At 48.0% G+C, this 21192-nt stretch overlaps 2 protein-coding genes across 2 annotated transcripts; both read right to left on the reverse strand.

Annotated features, from left to right (window-relative positions):
* Positions 1 to 9176: 9176 nt before the first annotated feature.
* On the reverse strand, positions 9177 to 11639 carry HOXB5 (homeobox B5). Its single transcript, XM_074557839.1, has 2 exons — positions 10677 to 11639; positions 9177 to 9744 (listed from the first exon to the last, which is right to left on the reverse strand). The coding sequence occupies exons 1-2, from the start codon at positions 11224 to 11226 to the stop codon at positions 9497 to 9499; spliced, it is 798 nt and encodes a 265-aa protein (XP_074413940.1). The 5' UTR covers positions 11227 to 11639; the 3' UTR covers positions 9177 to 9496.
* A 2687-nt stretch (positions 11640 to 14326) lies between these two features.
* On the reverse strand, positions 14327 to 18468 carry HOXB6 (homeobox B6). Its single transcript, XM_074557840.1, has 2 exons — positions 17561 to 18468; positions 14327 to 14657 (listed from the first exon to the last, which is right to left on the reverse strand). Exons 1-2 carry the CDS (start codon positions 17970 to 17972, stop codon positions 14398 to 14400), a joined length of 672 nt encoding a protein of 223 aa, XP_074413941.1. The 5' UTR covers positions 17973 to 18468; the 3' UTR covers positions 14327 to 14397.
* Positions 18469 to 21192: the final 2724 nt, after the last annotated feature.

Below are 21192 nucleotides of genomic sequence, written 5' to 3' on the forward strand. Positions count from 1 at the left end.
CGCCCGCCTCATTTGTGCCCCTTCGTTTTCATTTCATTCTCTTAATTAAATGCTGTAACTGATTTTAATCGGGGTTTTTTTTGGGGGTGTATAAAATGAGGAGGAGTGACCTCGGCTTTTTTGGGATTTTTTTTTTAGTGCCAACCGAGGCTTCCTCTGTGCAATTTTTGGGTGGGAGGAAATTCTGATTTTATTCGAAATTTTTAATTTCTAATTCTAATTTTAATTGGAATTCTATATCACACCTCACCCAGCGGGCGGGGAAAGGCCTAAACAGCACGAAAGCTCAAAAAAAAAAACCCAAATCCTTTAAAAATAAAATAAAATAAAATAAATCAATGACATTCAAGATGGCCTCAGCACGGCGTTACAACCTCGAGCTGCTTTTTGCACCCCCAAACCTCCCAAATTCACCCCTTCACCCCAAATTTCTTGCTGAACAAACCCCGGAATTGAATTTTATGGGTGAAATTTCTCCTTTTTCCCCCCTTTTGGCAGCACCCGGGGCATGGGGGGCCCTTCCTGCCCAGCCCCCCCAATAAAGGCGGCTTGATGAGGGTTTTAATTAATCCAGATCCTCATTTGGGCTCTGGCAGCCTGGGAAACCTTGGGTTTGGGGCAGAAAATGATGATTTAGGGGTTTTTTCCTCCTTTAAATCCCTGGTGATGACAGCAAAGCTTCAGGGTGAGCACGCAGGACAAGGGGATGGAAAAAAGGGAAATTTGCTATAATGGGAATTTTTAGGGACAGAAAAAGAGAATTTTGCTATAATGGGAATTTTTATGGACAGAAAAAGGAGAATTTGCTCTAATGGGACTTTTTAGGGACAGAAAAAGGGAAATTTGCTAAAATGGGAATTTTTAGGGACAGAAAAAGGAGAATTTGTTATAATGGGACATTTTTAGGGACAGAAAAGGGGAAATTTGCTCTAATGGGACATTTTTAGGGACAGAAAAAGGGAATTTGCTCTAATGGGAATTTTTAGGGACAGAAAAAGGGGAATTTGTTATAATGGGATATTTTTAGGGACAGAAAAAAGGGGAATTTGCTATAATGGGAATTTTTAGGGACAGAAAAAGGGGAATTTGTTATAATGGGACATTTTTAGGGACAGAAAAGGGGAATTTGCTATAATGGGACATTTTTAGGGACAGAAAAAGGGGAATTTGCTATAATGGGACATTTTTAGGGACAGAAAAAGTGGAATTTGTTATAATGGGAATTTTTAGGGACAGAAAAATTGAATTTGCTAAAATGGGACATTTTTAGGGACAGAAAAGGGGAAATTGCTCTAATGGGACATTTTTAGGGACAGAAAAAGGAGAATTTGTTATAATGGGAATTTTTAGGGACAGAAAAAGGAGAATTTGTTATAATGGGAGTTTTTAGGGACAGAAAAGGGGAATTTGCTAAAATGGGACTTTTTAGGGACAGAGCCAGGTGAGCTCACAGGAAGGGTCCTCACTTGGCATTTTTGGGGCAAAAACCCCCAAATTTCAGCGCTGGGTGTTCACAGAACCCCGAAACCCGAGGTTTCCCCGCCTGGAGCAGCAAACCTCGGCACAAATATTCGGTTTTCACCCCAGAATTTCCCTGCCCCGACATTGAATGTTTGTCCTGTGCTCTGCAGCTGCGGAAGGAGCGACGGTCCCGTGCCTGACGTGCGCCCTGGGAGCGGCAGAAAGGATGAAAAATGCCCAGGAAAACGCAAATCCCCGCCTACCTGCACGGTCAGAGCTGCGCTTTCCTGTTTACTCTGCTCACGCTTCCTTTCGCACCCAAACGGGCGGGGTTTTTTGGTGGTTTTTTTTGTTTTTTGTTTTTTTGTGGTCGGGATTCATTTTTTCCTTTAAAAAAAGGAAGCCTGGGCCGAGCCCGTGACCCCGCGCAGGGTGGAAAATGGGGGGCGGTGACGCCTCGCAGGAAGAGGGAGGTTGGGCCGAGGAAAACGCCAAAAAAAAGCCAATAAAACCCCCCAAATAAATCCCTAAAAACGCAATTTATTGGGAGGAAAACCTCCACGAACAGCCCCAGAAATGCTGCAGGTGGAACTCAGAGATCCTGGGGTGGGGTGGAAATTCCAGCTGGGATGCTCCAGGCAAGGGGACAGCACAGATGGGACCTGTGGTCACCCCAGCAAGGAGCTCGTCCCATGGCCGGAAACCCCACTGGGAAACCCCACTGGAAAATCCCATGGCTAAAATTCCACTGAAAAATCCCATGGCTGAAAACCCCACTGAAAAATCCCACTGAAAAATCCCATGGCTAAAATTCCACTGAAAAATCCCATGGCTGAAAATCCCACTGAAAAATCCCACTGAAAATCCCATGACTAAAATTCCACTGGAAAATCCCACAGCCAAAATTCCACTGAAAAATTCCATGGCTAAAATTCCACTGAAAAATTCCATAACCAAAACTTCACTGAAAAATCCCATGGCTGAAAACCCCATTGGGAAACCCCACTGGAAAATCCCATGGCCAAAATTCCACTGAAAAATCCCACAGCCAAAACCCCACTAAAAAATTCCATGGCTGAAAACCCCACTGAAAAATCCCACTGAAAAATCCCATGGCTAAAAACCCTATTGGAAAATCACATGGCTGAAAACCCCACTGAAAAATCCCATGGCTAAAATTCCACTGAAAAATCCCACGGCCAAAACTCCACTGAAAAATCCCATGGCTAAAAACCCTATTGGAAAACTACACTGGAAAATCCCATAGCCAAAATTCCACTGAAAAATCCCACAGCTAAAATTCCACTTAAAAGCTCCACTGAAATACCCCATGGCTAAAAACCCCATTGGAAAACTCCACTGGAAAATCCCATAGCCAAAATTCCACTGAAAAATCCCATGGCCAAAACTCCACTGAAAAATCCCATGGCTGAAAACCCCATTGGAAAACTCCACTGGAAAATCCCACGACCAAAACTCCACAGAAAAATCTCACAGCTAAAATTCCACTTAAAAGCTCCACTGAAATACCCCATGGCTAAAAACCCCATTGGAAAACTCCATTGAAAATTCCCACGACCAAAATTCCACCTAAAAATCCCATGGCCAAAACTCCACTGGGAAATCCCATGGCTAAAATTCCACTGAAAAATCCCATGGCTAAAAAATCCTATTGGGAGACCCCATTGAAAAATCCCATAGCAAAAACGGCACTGAAAACCCCACAGCTAAAATTCCACCACAAATCCCACTGAAATATCCCATGGCTAAAAATCCCATTGGAAAACTCCACTGAAAAATCCCATGCCAAAAACCCCACTGAAAAATCCCATAGATAAAAACCCCAATGGAAAACTCCACTGAAAATCCAATAGGTAAAAACTCAATTGGAAAAAAATCCCATAGCCAAAAACTCAACTGGGAAATCCCATTGCTCTAAACCCCATTGGAAAACTCCATGGATAAAAATCCGCAGGAAAAATCCCATAGCTAAAAACCCCACTGAAAAATCCCATAGTGAAAAATCCCATTGGAAAATCCCATAGTTAAAAACCCGATTGGGAATCTCCATAGCTAAAAACTCCACTGAAAAACCCCATAGCTAAAACCCCACTGAAAAATCCCATGGCTAAGATCTCCACTGAAAAATCCCATAGCTGAAAAATTTGCTGAAAAATCCCACAGTCAAAAACCCCATTGGGAAACTCCACTGAAAAATCCCATAGCTGAAAATCCCATTGAAAAACCCCACTGGGAAATCCCATAACTAAAATCCCCATTGGAAAATCCCATGGCTAAAAACCCTATTGGGAAACCCCACTGAAAAATCTCATAACCAAAACTCCACTGAAAAATCCCATAACCAAAACTCCACTGAAAAATCCCATAACCAAAATTCCACTGAAAAATCCCATAACCAAAACTCCACTGAAAAATCCCATGGCTAAAAATCCCACTGAAAATCCAATAGGTAAAAACCCTATTGGGAAACCCGATTGAAAAATCCTATAGCTAAAAATTCCATTGAAAAACTCCACTGAAAAATCCCATAACCAAAACTCCACTGAAAAATCCCACAACTAAAACTCTACTGAAAAATCCCATAACCAAAACTCCACTGGGAAATCCCATAACCAAAATTCCACTGAAAAATCCCATAACCAAAATTCCACTGAAAAAATCCCATTACTAAAAACCCTATTGGGAAACCCCACTGAAAAATCCCATAACCAAAACTCCACTGAAAAAATCCCATTACTAAAAACCCTATTGGGAAACCCCACTGAAAAATCCCATAACCAAAACTCCACTGAAAAATCCCATGGCTAAAAATCCCACTGAAAATCCAATAGGTTAAAAACCCTATTGGGAAACTCCACTGAAAAATCCCATAGCTAAAAATTCCATGGAAAAACTCCACTGAAAAATCCCATAACCAAAACCCCACTGAAAAATCCCATAACCAAAACTCCACTGAAAAATCCCATGGTTAAAACTCCACTGAAAAATCCCATGGCCAAAATTCCACTGGAAAAAATCCCATTACTAAAAACCCTATTGGGAAACCCCATTGGAAAATCCCATAACTAAAACTCCACTGAAAAACACCATAGATAAAAACCCCATTGGAAAACTCTACTGAAAAAAATCCCATGGCTTAAAAATCCCACTGGAAAATCCCATATCTAAAAACCCCCATTGAAAAATCCCCACAGAAAAACCCCCATAGCCAAAAACCCCATGGACAAATCCAAAATTCTGCTTTTTCCCCCCTCAAAACCCCAAATTTGCTGCTGGTTTAAGGGTTAAAAACCCCAAATTGTGGCTCCTGTAGGGGTGAGCGGGTTTGGGAGGGAAGTTTGTCCAGAAATACCCAAAAAATGCAATTTTGGGAGTGGGGATGGATGGATGGATGGATGGATGGATGGATGGATGGATGGATGGATGGATGGATGGATGGACGGACAACCCATGGAATTTTGGGAACACGAGGATTTTTGGCGCCCAGGCACATCCCAAACACCCACCAAAGCCAAGATTTGGGATCAGGATGGGATTTGGGATCAGGATGGGATTTAGGATCAGGAAAATTCAATTTTTAACCCCAGAAGGAACAGGGGGCTGAAGCAGGAGAAGGCCACCACTGATCCCACCCCAACAGCACCAAACCTCCCCAAAATTGGGGCTAAATCACCAAATCTGGGGCCAAAACCCCCTTCAAACAGCAACTACACCTGAATCCCACCAATATCTTTATTTTCCCTTGAGAAAAACCCAAAATCCCCGAATTTCCAGAGCTGGGGGGGGCGGAGATTTTGGGAGCCACCTGGAGCAGGAGAGGGAAAACAGCCCGAGGCAGGGAAAATCATCTCCAAAGTGAGCGAAAATGGGAAAAAAACCACAAAAAGTACCAAAAGAGACGGACATGTGTCCACCAAATGTGGCAAGGGTGAGAAAAGGAAAAACAAAACCCAAAAAAAAAGGGAATAAAAGCAAAGTTTGCTGCGAATCCCAGAAAATCCTCAGCCAACTTCGCCTCCGAGTTCATATTTTAAATTTAATTCGATTTTTTTACGGAGGGAGGAGCCGCCTCAGGTGTGAAGATGCCGCAACTGAACTTCCCAAAAAAAAAAAAACCCCAAAAAACCCCACATCAGCATCTCCAAGCTGGAAATTTTGCTTTTTTTCCCTTTTTTTTTTGCTCTACCTGCCCAATTTCTGCGGGGTCACCTGCCCGGCTCTGCCCCTGACCCAAAATTTTCCCGAATTTTGGTTTTTTTTGGCAGGAAAGGCGGCTCTGGGGGCTCCAGATGCGGGAGCAGCAGCTCCCAGGGATTATTTATTATTTTTCTGTAGCGCTCGGAGCCGCAGACACAAGAGTGGTCATTCAGGGTCTCCAGATGGCAGGGACGGAGCGCGGAAATGCGAGGACACCCGATCCTGGTCAATGTCTGCGCTTGGGCGGGGGGAGGAAACCCGAGAGGGAAAGGAAAAAAGCAAAAAAAAAAGCAAAAAAAAAAAAAAAATAGGCCTGAGGCAAAAAAAAATTTTAAAAAAATCACAAAAAATCAGCAAAGCACAAAATAAATGAAATAAACCCCAAACGGCCCAAGCAGCAAAGGGGAGGAAGAGGAGGGAAAAGCGGATTTTTGTGGGCGAGCAGGTGAAGAGGGCCGGGAGGGAAGGTGAGAAGCAAAAAAAAAAAAAAAAGGGCAAAAAAAAAATAGGCCTGAGGCAAAAAAAAAAAAAAATTAAAAAAAATCACAAAAAATCAGCAAAGCACAAAAAAACCCCAAATAAATGAAATAAACCCCAAACGGCCCAAGCAGCAAAGGGGAGGTGGGGAGGGAAAAGCGGATTTTTGTGGGCGAGCAGGTGAAGAGGGAAGGTGAGAGCGGCATTGAAATGCAAATGTGCCCGGGCCGCCTCTGTCCCCTGGCAGCGACAGCGCCAGCCCCAAACTTGGCCTCGCGTCCCCGCCAGCGCTTGCAGAAGGGATTTCCAGCAATTTTTCACCCATTTTTCACCGATTTTTCACCGATTTTTCTCTTTTTTTTTCACCGATTTCCCCCCATTTTCCACCCCGAGGGACGCAAACCCCTCCTCAAAAATCAGCATTAAAACTCCCACAAGTTGAACCAACCCCCGCCAACGCTCCAAACCATACATTTTTGGGTTTTTTTGGGTATATTTTTTTTTTGGGTTTGTTTTTCAAAGCAGAGAATATTCGAGGACTTACTCGGAGCGCTGCAGTCCGCTCGCCCCGCGCTCGCAGCGTTTATCTCTCATCTGGAAAAGCGCTCACCCTCCGCCGCCCCCGACACGAGGCACGGCGAGCAGTTAAAGTGTCACTTAACATTCTGGAGAATGTGAAATATATTGTACATTGTCAACTCCCCAAAACCATAAAACTAACTTTATGGACCTCACGTGACTTTTGAGAGCCAGTGAGGGGGTATCTGAGCCGGGCTCCGGGCGATTTTTACGATCTAACTTCGAGATAAAACCCCCCCTGTCCATTTTGACATCTAAAAATGTCACCGCCACTTTTGGGAGAGTTTGCTATGGGTAAAAAAAAAAAAAAAAAAAAAAAAAGGGGGGAAAAAAAAAATTAGGGAGAGAAAAAAAAAAAATTACCAAAGGGAAGGCGAGCAAATGGTTTGGGACCTGACAGTGCACTTCACATCCCTCTCAAAATCACTTAAGGAGTCCCCAAAGTGTGGCAGAGATTGAGTTTGGTAAGTTCCGAGCTCAACTTTCCGCGGCTGCGGAGGCGCCAGAGGGGTCGCGCTGAGCTCGCCGCTGCTCCGGGCTCGGCTGGGCCGGCCCAGGGTTGGGTTTGGGCCGGGAGCGGGGTTCGGCAGAGCGGGTTCCGCGTTAAATCCGGGGCTGGGCGGTAAAACCGGGATTGGGCGGTAAAACCGGGACTGAGCGGTGAAACCGGGACTGGGGGGTAAAACCGGGATTGGGCCGTGAAAACCGGGACTGGGGGGTAAAACCGGGATTGAGGGGTAAACCCGGGATTGAGCGGTAAAACCGGGATTGGGCGGTAAAACCGGGACTGAGCGGTAAAACCGGGACTGAGCGGTAAACCCGGACTGAGGGGTAAACTCGGGATTGAACAGTGAACCCGGGACTGAGCGGTAAAACCGGGACTGGGCGGTAAAACCGGGAATGAGCGGTAAAACCGGGACTGAACGATAAACCCGGGACTGAGCGGTGAAAACCGGGACTGAACAGTAAACCCGGGATTGGGCCGTGAAACCGGGATTGCGCGGTAAAACCGGGACTGAACGATAAACCCGGGACTGAGCGGTAAACCCGGGACTGAGCGGTGAAACCGGGACTGAGCGGTAAACCCGGGACTGAACAGTAAACCCGGGACTGAACGGTAAACCCGGGACTGAGCGGTAAACCCGGGATTGGGCGGTAAACCCGGGACTGAGCGGTAAACCCGGCCCGGAGCGGCCGCAGAGCTCGGCTTTACCCGGGATAATCTGATTGATAATCCCGGACTAACAAACCCCGGCTCTGCGCTGCTCGGCGCGGCCTTTGGCCCCTCTGCGCCTTGAAATTGGAATTTCGGGGGTGATTTTCGCCGGCCGAGCATCCCCGCAAGGCCCGGGAGGGAAAGGAGCGTCGGGGGAGCGAAATTCCCTTTTTGGCCGAGGCGTTTTGGGGGTGTTCTGTGCGGTTTTGGGGGCGATGGTTGCGTTGGAGCCCCGCGCGGTGCCGGCATTTGGGATTTGGGGCAGATTTTGAGCGGATTTTGGCGGATTTTGGGGCGGATTTTTGGCGGATTTTGGGCGGATTTGGGCGGATTTTGGCGGTTCTGAGGCTGAGGAGCCGCGGGGCACCTGGCGCGTTCGGATTTCGGAGGGGTCGGAGGGGGTAAAGACGCCACTGGGAGCCTTTGTGAGTGGGGGAAAACGTTTATTTGAGTTCGAGTAAAGCTACAAACAAATACAAAAAGCTGCTTGGCCAAGAACTACCCGGCTGCGAGACATGACAGATGCCATTTTTACACAGAACACCGCATTCACTCTGCCCACTACGACCCGGCTATTACTCACGGCAGAAATATTTCTAATATTTACAAACACCAGAGCACTCCAGCGTCGCTCTCTCCGCTTTTGTACATTTTTTTCTTTTTTCTTTTTTTTTTTAATTTTTTCTCTTTTTTTTCCCCTTTTTTTTTTTAATTTTTTGAGTTATTAATTATTGGTATTATTATCAATTTTTAATAGTGAAGTTCACCCACGTCTAAAGAGTACGCCTTGGAATGAGGCCGGGATTAGAAATCCTGGCCTGGAGTTTGGACTAAAACACAGACTGGACAATTTTAAGACAGAAAGATACAAGAGCTGCTGCTTTTTTTTTTTTTTTTTTTTTTTCTATTTTTTTCCATTTTTGTTGGGTTTTTTAAAGACTTTTTTTTTTTCTGCCACTGCAGTGCAGGAACCCCCGATTTTCGCTTAGGCAGAGAAAAACTCACCCAAGAGCAGGAAACTCGGATAAAAAGGGGAGGGGGGGAAAAATTAAAATAAAATAAAATAAAAAAGAAGAAAATCCCAACAAATAAAGCAAGAACCGTATCTGTTCTGGATTCATAAATAAGTTATCACATTCAAGGGCTCACAGAACACATGCCAGCTTTCCAGAAAGCACCAAGAGAGCACGGACACACACATTTAGAAGAACAACGAGAGCAGGAGGAGCATCTGGAAATAAAATTTAATTTTTTTTTTTTTAAAACAAACAAACAACCAAAAAAAGAAGAACTTGGAGAAGGGAGCTCAGTCCCGGGCTGAGGGCACCCCCAGGAGCTGCTCTGGGCAGGAACCAGCCCCGAAGGTGCCTCGCTGCTCCGTCCTCCCAAACTGCCATCTGCCCATCCTTCCTTTATTTCATTATTCGCTCGGGGGTTTCGCTGTGGTTTTGGGTTGGTTTTTTTTTTTTTAATTTATATTTTTTTTTAATCTCCTTCCTCTTCGCCTCCCGCTCGTTTCGCCCCCCGGTTTTTTTTTTGGCGAGCTCAGGGCTGGAAGGCGCTGCCGGCCGAGGCCAGGCTCATGCTTTTCAGTTTGTTATCCTTCTTCCACTTCATGCGGCGGTTCTGGAACCAGATTTTGATCTGGCGCTCGGAGAGGCAGAGCGCGTGAGCGATCTCGATTCGCCTCCTGCGGGTGAGATATCTATTGAAGTGGAATTCCTTCTCCAACTCCAGCGTCTGGTAGCGAGTGTACGCTGTCCTCGCCCTCTTCCCGTCTGGTCCGGTCATGTCTGGGTAACACGGACAACAGCGGGGTTGGGGTTTGCTCTTTCTGCTCGCATTTCGCCTATTTGCCATCTATTTTCCGCCTATTTTTTTAATTTCAAGCCTATTTTTAGATTTTTAATTTTTTTTTTTTAATAGTGCAAAGCTGCGAATTGCCCCCAAATACCAGCACCCCCACCACCACCACTCCTCTGTCTCGTTTTTCTCCCACGCGTGTGGAACCCCCCCACCCACCCTCGGCCCCTGCAGACCCCAATTCCCCGCTCGGGCTCCGTCATTTACAGCTCTGGGCATCGCTGCCCTTTCCGCGCCCTTCCCTGGCTCCGGGTTTGGGGCACAAAACCGGGAATTGCGCCCGGAGCGGGGCTGGGGGGCGGCTCTGCCCCTCCCGGGGGTCTCCCCGAGGCTTTGGGGGGCTTGGCAAGGGCAGCTCGGCGGGGACGAGCCCAGGAAAGCGGGGCAGGACGGGCTGCGAGCCCCATCCGCGCCTCCAGCTCCGTTTTAAGGCTCAATTCTCCCCTTTGCACCCCAAACAACACCCCCTTGGCCTCGGGTTTTAAATCACCTTTCTCCCACCGCCCGCGCGGTGCCGAGAGCTTGGGGAAAAGCGCAAGGAGGGCGAAAGGAAAATAAAATCGCCCCCCCAGAAAGGCAGAGAGACACACGCAGAGCCCCCCCCGGCAGGCGCCAGAGGCAGCTCCGGAGCGAGAAATACAAAAGCAATAAATAGCTGCGATTCTGATCAAAGCGCCTCGGCGGAATAAAGGGAAGGAGAGAGCGGAAAATAAAGCGAGCGGGGCTGGGGGGTGGGGGGGGAGGGAGAAAAAAAGGGGGGAAAAAAGAGAAAGAAACAGCGAGGTGGGGTCGGGTTGGGTGGGGGGGGGATTGTGCGGCAAAAAATAAACAAGCACAAGGAGGGAAAAAGAAGGAGCTGTACCATGGCTAATGTGAAGTTTCCTCATCCAAGGGAATATCTGAGGTGCCTGCCCTTCTGTCGCTGCCGTGGAGGTCGCGATGGGCTCTGCCTGCGCTCGGGGGATGCTGCTGCTTATTGGAGTGCCCTCGTCGGCTCCCGAGGACGCGCTGGTCTCGTCTAGTTCTGTGAAATTTGTGTTGGTGCTGCTGGCAGCAGGAGCCGGCTCGGAGGGGGACGGGGCGGGTTTGCCTCCGTGGCTCTCGCTGTTGGAGCAGGGCAGGGAGTCGGGAGAAGATAAGGAGCAGCTGGACGCCTGTCTAAACCTGCTCTCCTGAGCTGGAGAAGGGAAACCGCGGGAGCTCTCGCCCACAGCCCCAAAGTGACTGGAGGAGGCTGAGCGGTTGATGCTAAGGTCCATCCCATTGTAGTTGTAGCCATAAGAGCTGGAATGCATGGTGCTTGAATCTCTGTAAGAACCGTTCATGGAACTGCCGGTCCCATAATTTAGTAACTGATAGTCGGGGCCATTTGGGTAGCGCCCTGAGAACGAGTTTACAAAGTAAGAGCTCATTTGGGTTATTTTGGAGGGCTTGATTTGTGGCTCGTGGTCGTTATAACCCCGTGCTTGACGATTTATGATGTATTAATGAATTATAGCAATGCACTGTACTTCGTTTTTGCTATGTATGCGGCCAAATATGGGGGGAGGGTGGGGGGTGCGTTTGGGCGTCACGTGCTTTTGTTGACCAGTCGTAAATTCTCGCTGATGACCTCAAGAGGTAATTCATGCTCTATGGTTACAAATAATGACGAGCGCGGAGCCGCTTTAGGCCCAAAGTCGCCCCAAATCCGCCGCCGCCATCGCCCCCCGCCTGGGCGGAGCGCGCCACCTGCCGGCCGCGCCGCGCCACTGCGCCTCGGGGACGCCCCCTTCCTCCTCCTGCTGCTCTCCCAAAAAAAAAAAGGGGAAAAAAAAACCCCAAAAAAAATCCCCCGTCACCCCCACTGCGGTTCTGTGATTCCGCTCCGTTTTGGTTTTTTTTTTTTAAACAGAAAAATATGTTTTAAAAAAAAAAGTGGGGGGCCGAGGAGAGGGTGCGGCGCGTCCTGCGGGGCCGGGCGCCCCCGGGCTCGGGGTTGTTCTGGAGGAGTCTCGGTGTTGGAGAAGCGCTGGAGAAGTTTGGGATGAGGTTTTTGGGTGGCTCGGAGGCCTCTGGGGGTTCCGCAGTTGGAAGGGGTGGCCAGGAGGAGCTGCGGGCGGTTTTGGGGCGGTTTCTCCGTGCAAAAGTCGAGGTTCCTTCAGGCAGGAGCTCGCTCCTCAGCTCTGGAGGGGAGAAAAGAAACTCGGGGGGAAAATCGGGTGGGAGAAAGGAAAAAGAGGCGAAATCCGGCCGGTGGAAGGGTTGGCAGCGCTGGTTTTTGGGATGTTCCTGCTCCTGAGCATTTCCACGTCCTCTCTGAGCCTTGGGCTGCGCGGGTTTCCCTTCCCGTTTGTTGACCTGCAGGGAACATCGGGGAGCAAAAGCGCTCGGAAATTGGGGAGAACGTTGGGAAAGAGCTGGAATTTTTAGCCATCACTTTCCACTTTTTCCTCTCCTTCTTCTCTTTCCTCCGTCTCTCTCCTTTTCTCTGCCTCTGTCCTTTTTCCAAATTTTATTTTCCTTTTTTTGTGTTTGTTTTTTTTTTTCCTCTTTCCCCTCCTTCCGAGGCACTTCAGGAATTTTCGCGTGCTCGCCTGCAACTCGTTGGGAATTACGCGCCATATTGAAAGTGACATATAATTATAATAATTACGGGCAATGAAAAGCGTGGCAATAACAGCAAATGTCCCACAGCTGTGAAGCTTCGGCGTGAATTGATTCCGAGGGTGGCTGCCGTTATTACCGGAGCCCGTGGCGCGGGGGGGACGCGCTCCCACCCGGCCGCTTTCGGGTGGCCCCGCTCGCCTTTTCCAGCCCCGAACCCCCCAGCAGACAGCAAAAGTAAAAATCATCCTCCGAGCTCATTTCTCATTCCATTCCTCCCCGCGAAGCCGGGGAAAAGTCGGGGATTTCGCAAGAAAATTCCTCAAAACCTTCCCCGTCCCGTCCCCAGCCAAGGCAAGGAGGCGCTGGCCAGAGAAAATCAAATTCTGCCCTTTCCAAGGAGCTCCATTCACGATTTTCCCACTTTTTTCCTCCCCGGTTTAAACGGGCGCTCATTCCTGGCAATGAGATTTTTTTTTTTTCCGGGGTGAATTTCTTGGAAACCTGGAATATTTTAAATTTTTTTTTAATTTTTTTAATTTTTTTTTTTTGCGCCACATTTCTCTTTGATTTGGGGGCGCGGAGCGGGGGAGCAGATGTTTGAAAGATGCTGGGCAAATGTTAGGTGGCTTTGGCGGATAAATGAGCGCGTATTTTTGCCCGTTTCCTTGATTTATTGTGGAGATGGGAACGGCGTTTCGTCATAACTCTTTGTACTGTAACAATAAAAAAAAAACACAGAGAGAAAGAGAGGGAGCGAGCGGTGCTGAGGCAGAAATGTCAGCCAGGAAATGCTCCTGGAGAAAGGGCTCCCATCGCAGATCAGAGCCAAAAATGGGGGGAAAATCAGATTTTTCTGTAATCCCGAGCGCTCCCGATGTCTGAGGACATCGGCGCCCAGGGAGAGGAGAAAAATCTCCTTTTCACCCCCCTGGCAAAGGGAAAATTCCCCTCAAAACAGCGCTAATAACGACAGGGGAGGGCTGTGCGGTGAGATCGAGGACTTGGCTTTTATTAGAGAATTCCATGTTCATACCTAAGACAAACTCCAAACACAACACGTACAAAAATTAATAAAATAGAACTTTCTGTCGTTGTTCTTCTTTTTTTTTTCTTTTTTTTTTTTTTTTTGCAGCCTTGTAGGTAGTACTCGTTCTTTCAGAAAATTTTTTTTCCTTTTGAAAATAAAAAAATTTAAAAGGCAAAAAAATAAAAAAAAAAAACCCAGCCCAAACAAAAACAAACACCCCAAAACTAATTATAAAGAACCTCAGGGTTTGATTAATTTACCAAAGGAGTAAAAAAAAAAAAAAAAAATTAAAAAACAAAAAGAAAAGAAAAAAAAACCCAACCTATGTCAACCGTGCATGGAACATTTGTACAAAATTAGGACAATAAACACCCCAAATGACATATATTGCAGCACTTCCATTAAATACAAGAGTTAGCAGGTTACTAACAGTGACACCAAGGGTAGAAACACGGCTAGGAGTCCTTTTTTTTTTAATTTTTTAAATTTTTTTTCCCCTATTTTCTCTTCCCCTTTCTTTCCCTCCTTCTCTCTCTCCATCTCCTCACTTTTTAATTATTATTATTTATTATTATTCCATTTCCATGAGGGGTGGGGGGGGCGGAGCAGGAGGGAAAGGGTGAAAAAACCTCAACACGCCGCTAGAAGCCTGATGAATTTTTGCGTTTTTTTGGACAAAACCAGTGGGAATTGGAGTCCAAGGTGTTGGCGGCCCAAACTTTGTGGGCCCACTAGAAGCCGGGTTAATTTTTGCTTTTTTTGGGGGCAAATTCAGTGGGAATTGGAGCGCAGGGCATTGGTGGCCCAAACTTTGGGCCATCCCACTCCCTCCCTCAATTCCAAATTTTTAGCGTTTTCTCCTCGCGTTTTAAATAACTTTTTTTAGTTGTAGTTGCTTTTTTTCTCTCTCTTTTTTTTTTGTTTAATTTTTTTGTTGTCGCTGTTTTTTGTTTAATTTCCCCTCGCATCACTCCGCCGCCTTCTCCTCCTCCTCCTCGGCGCTGAGCTGCGAGGAGCTGAGCAGTTTGTTCTCCTTTTTCCACTTCATCCTGCGGTTCTGGAACCAGATTTTGATCTGGCGCTCGGTGAGGCAGAGCGAGTGCGCGATCTCGATGCGGCGCCGCCGGGTCAGGTAGCGGTTGAAGTGAAATTCCTTCTCTAATTCCAGCGTCTGGTACCGCGTGTACGTCTGGCGGCCCCGGCGGCCGCTCGGCCCGAAGGACGAACCTGGGGCCGGGGGGAAAAAAGCAGGAAAAAAAAAAGGAGGAAAATCAGCAAAAAAAACCCCAAAAAAATCCGGAATTTCAACGGGAAATGCTTAAAAAAATATAGAAGGAAATAGGGGGGAATATTAAAGAAACAGGGGGGGAATAGGAGGGAACTAGGGGGAAATTTAAAAACATTAGAAAATAGGGGGAAATATTAAAAAATAGGGGAAAATTTAAAAATATAAGAAAATAGGGGGGAAATACTAGAAAACAAGGGGAAAATTTAAAAATATAAGGAAATAGTGGGGAAATATTAAAAAATAGGGGGAAAATTTAAAAATATAAGAAAATAGTGGGGAAATATTAAAAAATAGGGGGAAATAGGGGGAAATTTAAAAACATAAGAAAATAGGGGGAAATACTAGAAAACAAGGGGAAAATTAAAAAATATAAGGAAATAAGGGGAAATACTAGAAAACAAGGGGAAAATTTAAAAATATAAGGAAATAGGGGGATATACTAGAAAACAAGGGGAAAATAGGGGGAAAATTTAAAAATATAAGAAAATAGTGGGGAAATAGGGGGAAAATTTTAAAATATAAGAAAATAGGGGGAAACACTAGAAAACAAGGGGAAAATAGGGGGAAAATTTAAGAACATAAGGAAATAGGGGGGAAATATTAAAAAATAGGGGAAAATTTAAAAATATAAGAAAATAGTGGGGAAATATTAAAAAATAGGGGGAAAATGCGGGGGAAATTATTATAAAATAGAAGAAAGTAGAGGGAAAAGGGGGATTAAGGGAAAAATAAGGGGGATTAAGGGAGAAGTAGGGGGATAGAAGAAAGTAGGGGAAGTAAGGGGAAATGGAAGAAAAGATAAGAAAAGAGGGGGAAATAGGGGGAAATATGGAAATTAAGGGGAAATAGGGGGATATAAGGGGATATTAGGGGAAATGGAAGAAAAGAGGAGGAAATAGGGGGAAATTGGGGAAAGTAGAAGAAAATAGGGGGGAAAGAGGGAAAATAGGGGGAGTTAGGGGGAAATAGAGGAAATAAGAGGAAATGGGGGGAAATAAGGGGGGAATTAGGGGGAAATAAGAGGAAATAAGGGGACACAGAAGGAGATGAGGGGAAATAAGTGGGAAATAAGGGGGAAATAGAGAAAAATAGAGGGAAATAGAGGAGGGGGGAAGGGGGGACACCGAGTTTGATTTTGGGGACGGTGCGGGGGGGGGGCGCGCCTTCCTGAGCTCTGCGCAGCTCCAGGGCGAGCGGCCTGGCCGGGCAGGGGGGGTTAAACCGGGATTTGGGCATGGGGGGGTTAAACAGGGATTTGGGCATGGGGTTAAACCGGGATTTGGACAGGGAGGGTTTGGGCCGGATTTTGTGCAGGGGGGGTTAAAGCCAAGGTTTGGGCAGGGGGGGTTAAACCGGGTTTGGGCAGGGGGGGTTAAAACCAGGATTTGGGCAGGGAAGGTTTGAACGGGGTTTTGGGCAGGGGGTTTTGAGCAGGGATTTGGGCAGAGGAGGTTTAAGCCGGAATTTGGGCAGAGCAGGTTTAAACCGGAATTTGGGCAGACAAGGCTTAAGCCGGGTTTTGGGCAGGAGGGGTTTGAGCAGGGATTTGGGCACGCGGGTTCAAGCCGGAATTTGGGCAGAGGGAGTTTAAGCTGGGTTTTAGGCAAGGGGTGTTTAAGCCAAGGTTTGGGCAGGGGGTTTTGAGCCGGGTTTTGGGCAGGGGGAGTTTGAGCCAAGGTTTGGGCAGGGGGGGTTAAAACCAGGATTTGGGCAGGGGGGTTTGATCAGGGATTTGGGCAGGGGGAGTTTGAGCCGGAATTTGGGCAGAGGAGGTTTAAGCCGGGTTTTGGGCAGGGGGAGTTTAAGCCAGGTTTTGGGCAGGGGGGTTTGAGCAGGGATTTGGCCAGGCGGGTTCAAGCCGGAATTTGGCCAGGCGGGTTCAAGCCGGAATTTGGGCAGGGGGAGTTTAAGCCGGGCTTTGGGCAGGCGGAGCAGGCCGGATCCATCTCACGCCGGGCCGAGGGACCGCAAGGTGTTCCCGGCCCCCCCGCGCCGTAATAGATGGCGGCATTTAAGCAATAATGAAGTGAATCGATCTGCCCGAAGCCCGCATTAAACAGGACACAGCGCTTGATGTCCCCGCGCTAATGGACATCAATTTGGAACTTAAAAGGCAACAAATGCATCTAAACACGGGCGAGGAGAGCAGCGAGGCTTCTGATATTTTTCTTTTTCCTCCCCCTACCCACCCACCCTCCACTTATCTGAGTTTTAAAAATTATGATTGGAGCTCTGATTGAGGAAACAGCACTTAAAGAAGTCATATATCACCGGGGAGGGGGGAGAAAACCAGGAAAATCCTCCCCAGGCAGACTTTTCATTAGGTGAGAGTCGCATTAAAGATGCAACCGTCCGCCTTCAAATATTTAAACACTTTTTCTACCATTTAATGGGAGGGAGAGGGAGAGACAGAGAGAAGGGAGAGGAGCTGTGTGTGTAAAGTCATCCAGATCCGATTTAGAAAAGATATCTCCCCGTGCGTGTGGGGCACGGACAGAGACAAATCGCTGTAGCTGAGTGACACGCCAACAGGAATGTGGCAAAAAAAAAAAAAAAAAGAGGGAAAAACAACAAAAAACAAGGGGGGGCGAGCGGGACAGAAATTCAGAAATTCAGAAATTCAGTTTTGGGGTTGAAGCGTTTCTAGCTTAGGGGAATCTCGGAAGTTTTGGTGCGTGTTGGGAGCCCAAGTTCCCCCCGCTGGAAGTTTGGGCTCTCACACCGAACCTTCCTCCTGCTCCCCTCGCTCTCCCGCTCCCTCTCCCTGGCGGTAACAAATACGAAAAAAGGGGAGGGGAGGAGGAGACGGGCGCATTTATCGCCGCAAAAAGAGCAAACTCACTATTGCAAGAGTTCATCCGCTGCATCCAGGGGTACACGGGCGCCGAGCACTTCTGCTCGTCGCTCTCTCCGAAGGCGCTCTTGCCGTGCGCGCAGTCCTTGAAGGAGGGCGCCTCGTCCAGGCTGGGAGGGGCGCACGCCGGCTCCTTGTCCCTGAAAAAGCCGCCGGGCCCGAAGTCGCAGGCGGCGGCGGCGCGGCCGCCGAACGCCGCCGAGCTCTGCTGGTAGTAGGGAGAGGAGGAGGAGGAGGAGGAGGAGTAGCAGCCCTTGTCCTGCGCCGCTCCGTAGGTGCCCGGGTAGTGCCGCAGAGGGTCCGCGTAGCCCGAGGGGTACAGCGGGAGCTGTCCCAGGAAGGGCTCCTGCCCCGCCGCCAGGCTCACCGGGAAGGTCGAGTTGACAAAATAAGAACTCATCGGGAAGGAGAGAGGGCGAGAGGAGAGAGATTCCCCCCTCTTTCTTTCTTTCTTTTTTTTTTTTTCTTTTCCTTTTTCCTTTTTTTTTTTTTTTTTTTTTTTTTTTTGTTGTTGCCGCCTGAGTGTGTGTGTGTGTGTGTGTGTGCGTGTGCGTGTGCGTGCCGTCCCTTTTTTTGCCCGGGCTTTATGATTTGTTGTGTTTTATAGTCCAAGTGGTTTAGCTATTAGTGGTATATCGGAGATTGGGTTTTAGCTGAAGGGAGATGGCGTGGTGCCAGCGAGGGACACAAGGAAATACAACCATCTGATCACGGGCTGACCAATAGCAGGCGCCTGAGGTTGCAAAATAGCACCCATGAGGAGCGGAGATTGCACCAGGGACCCCCAAGAACAAACCGTCCACCCCCTTTTCCCTCCCTTTTAAACAACAGAAAGGCACCCCCTTAACCAAATATATAATATCTGCCGAAAGCAGCCTTCTCCCGGCGCGCTGCGAGTTCATAAATAAATAAACGCGCGGTCCCCCCCTTCCTCCTCCTCCTCCTCCTCGTCGCCCTCCCCTCTTCCTCTCCCTCCCCCGGAGCGCCCATGGCGGTGCGAGCGCCGAAATTTTGATTTTTGCACCCAAAAGCCGCGCGGGGAACCGCGGGGAGCGGGGGGAAAAAAGAGAGAGAAAGAACAACAACAAAAAGTTCATTGCTGGCGGCGGCCAAAGTTTCACCCGCGGTCCCGGAACGCGCCGGGGCTCGGGGCGGGGAAAAGCGGCGCAGAAATGAAATGAAAAGTTGTTTTAAAATGGAATTAAAAGTTGTTCCGAGCCAAGTTCGCCCGGCCGGGGCCGAGCCGGGCTCGCTCCGCCAGGAGAAATCGCTCCGGGACCTTGAGCGGCTCCGCGCCGCGCTAATTAGCGCTAATTAACGCTGCCCCGGCTCTGCCTCCGCCGCTTCTCCGCACGGGTGCGGGCACAGCTCCGCGGTTCGGGAGGGAAATGGAAAATGGGAAATATTGGGAAGTGAAATAATGGAAATGTTTCGTCGGCGCTCCGGCCGGAGCCGCGCTCCTCCCGCATTGTGCCCTCTTGCGTTTTTTGTTAATGCCGGACCCGCGCCCGACCTTTTATGGCCAAAGGCGAGCTCCGGGTGCGGGGAAAAGCGGAATTTATCGATCGGGCCCTCCCGGGGGGGGCCAGGGCAGCGGAGCCCCCCTCCGAGCCCGTCCGCACCAGCAAACACCGAATTTTGCCCGTTTCAACCCCGCGAAAGGGAGCGCAGAAAGTCTCCGTGCCCCTGAAAGCTCCACTTTGCGCTGGGTTTTTAAAATTTATTTTTTTGGTTTTTTTAAAAATTTTTGTTTCACCCGGATTTCCTCGCTTGGCGCTACCTGAGCATCCCCCCCGAGCCCCTCGCTGGCTCAAGGTGGGGGTTGAGGCTTCTCTCGTCCCTTTTTTTATTTTTCCTGGTTTTTATTTGGCTTTTCAAAGGGGGAAAATCAGTCGAGGCAGCGGAGAGGCAACGCCGAAAAATAAAGCAAAAATTAAAAAAAAATAGAATAAAAAAGGGAGAAGAAAAAGGGAAAAAGAAAAAAGGAAAAAGAAAAAAGGAAAAGAAAAAAGGAAAATAAAAAAGGAAAATAAAAAAGGAAAAGAAAAAAGGAAAAGAAAAAAGGAAAAGAAAAATAAGAAAATTTAAAAAAAGGGAAAGAAAAGGGGGAAAAGGGAAAGAAAAATTAAAAAAAAAGGAAAAGAAAATGCAGCCAAATGACGCCCCGCACCATCCCCCCGATCAGCAGCGTTTATCGAGGGGTTGCTTCCTGTCCGAATTTGTAACCATCTGTCTGTCGGGGCTGAAATCCCTCGGAATCTGCCACTTGCGAGCGCCACAAATCCACAATTCCCCATCCTGGGCCGGGCTGCAGCGCCCGCAGCGGCTCCGAACGCGTTCGGTGTTTCCGCGGCCGAGCCGCAGGAACGTCCCGGGCGAGGCTCAGAATTCAAGGAAATAACAGGCGGAGGAAGCGGCTCCCCCTCCCCGCGATATCGCTGATTTTTCTCCTCGCAGAGTTTCCCCTTTGTGCCCGCAGCGCGACCCAAACTTGCCACGATTTGGAGAAAAATTAAAAAAAAAAAAAAAAAAAAAAAATTAAATTAGGTTGTGAGGGAGCTATGAGTGGAGAAAAAAAAAAGGGGCGAAAAAAGAAAAAAATGAATTTTAAAAAATCTGGGAGAAGAGCTTTGCAGCTGGGGCGCTGGGTGAGTTACGCAATTTCTGCGGCTCTGCAAAAACGCCTTATCAGGATCACGCGATTATCAGGAGCCAGCAGCCCCCAATGTAAATTTAATTTTTTTGGGTTTTTTTTCTTTTTGGGGCAGAGGAATGGGATGTCCTGCAAGGGCAGCTCGTGAGGAACAGCGATCCGCCGGAAAAAAAATGTTTATCTTGATGTTTTTCAGCCTCTCCTATGATCGCTCTGCAAATAAATCCCTCGAAATAGTTTTGGGGAAAGCAGAAAAAAAAAAAATCGGGAAAAATTAAAAATCTCACAGCTCGTTACGATAATTTGTGGTTGAAAGGGGCTTTTCGCCGAGGTTTTTTTTTTCTTTTATAAAGAAAATAAAACCGCGCTAATTGAAGGCGGCCGCTCTCTAATTGCGCATCGCCGACATCTCTGGAGATTTAAAAATTCTTTTTTCTCTTTTCGAGCCTCGGTGGGGGCAGGAAAAGGGACAAACCTGAGCTCCAAGGTGGGAAAAAAACCCAAAAAACCCAAAAACCCCAAAGGCCGGGGCAGTTTTCATCTGGCCGGGGTCAGGCCCGCGCTGTAATTGATTTGCCACCTACGATACATTTAAATTCGAGCCGAGGGCTTAACGCGCACTAAATCTCCCGGAATTGAGCGCTCGGCTCAGGGGTGGTTTCCATCCCCCCGTTCGAGGGCTGGAAATGCGGAATTTCGGATTGAAACCGCCCCGAGTCCCGAGCCGCTCTGGATTTGGGTGATTTCTGTTTGTTTTGGCCGCCTCAGCTCTGGATTTGAGCCGGGCTTGGGTGGGCGCGGCTTTAATCGGATTTTGGCCTCATCTCCTGGAAAATAACCCCAAAATTCCAGATCTGCTCGAGATCTGCAGAGAGGAGCAATAAAGTGGGGAGGGGGCTCGGTTTAAATCAGATTTTGGCCTCATGTTTTTTTTAAAAAAAACCCCAAAATTACAGGAATGAGGTTT

Source organism: Zonotrichia albicollis, chromosome 23, assembly GCF_047830755.1.
Source record: "Zonotrichia albicollis isolate bZonAlb1 chromosome 23, bZonAlb1.hap1, whole genome shotgun sequence".
Classification (NCBI taxonomy): domain Eukaryota; kingdom Metazoa; phylum Chordata; class Aves; order Passeriformes; family Passerellidae; genus Zonotrichia; species Zonotrichia albicollis.

Coding starts and splice junctions, on each gene's coding strand:
- HOXB5 (XM_074557839.1), bottom strand. CDS start 11,226: ATGAGCTCTTACTTTGTAAACTCGTTCTCAGGGCGCTACCCAAATGGC. Junction 9,745..10,676: donor GAAACTTCACATTAGCCATG/GTACAGCTCCTT, acceptor CGTGTTACCCAG/ACATGACCGGACCAGACGGG.
- HOXB6 (XM_074557840.1), bottom strand. CDS start 17,972: ATGAGTTCTTATTTTGTCAACTCGACCTTCCCGGTGAGCCTGGCGGCG. Junction 14,658..17,560: donor GCGGATGAACTCTTGCAATA/GTGAGTTTGCTC, acceptor CCCCGGCCCCAG/GTTCGTCCTTCGGGCCGAGC.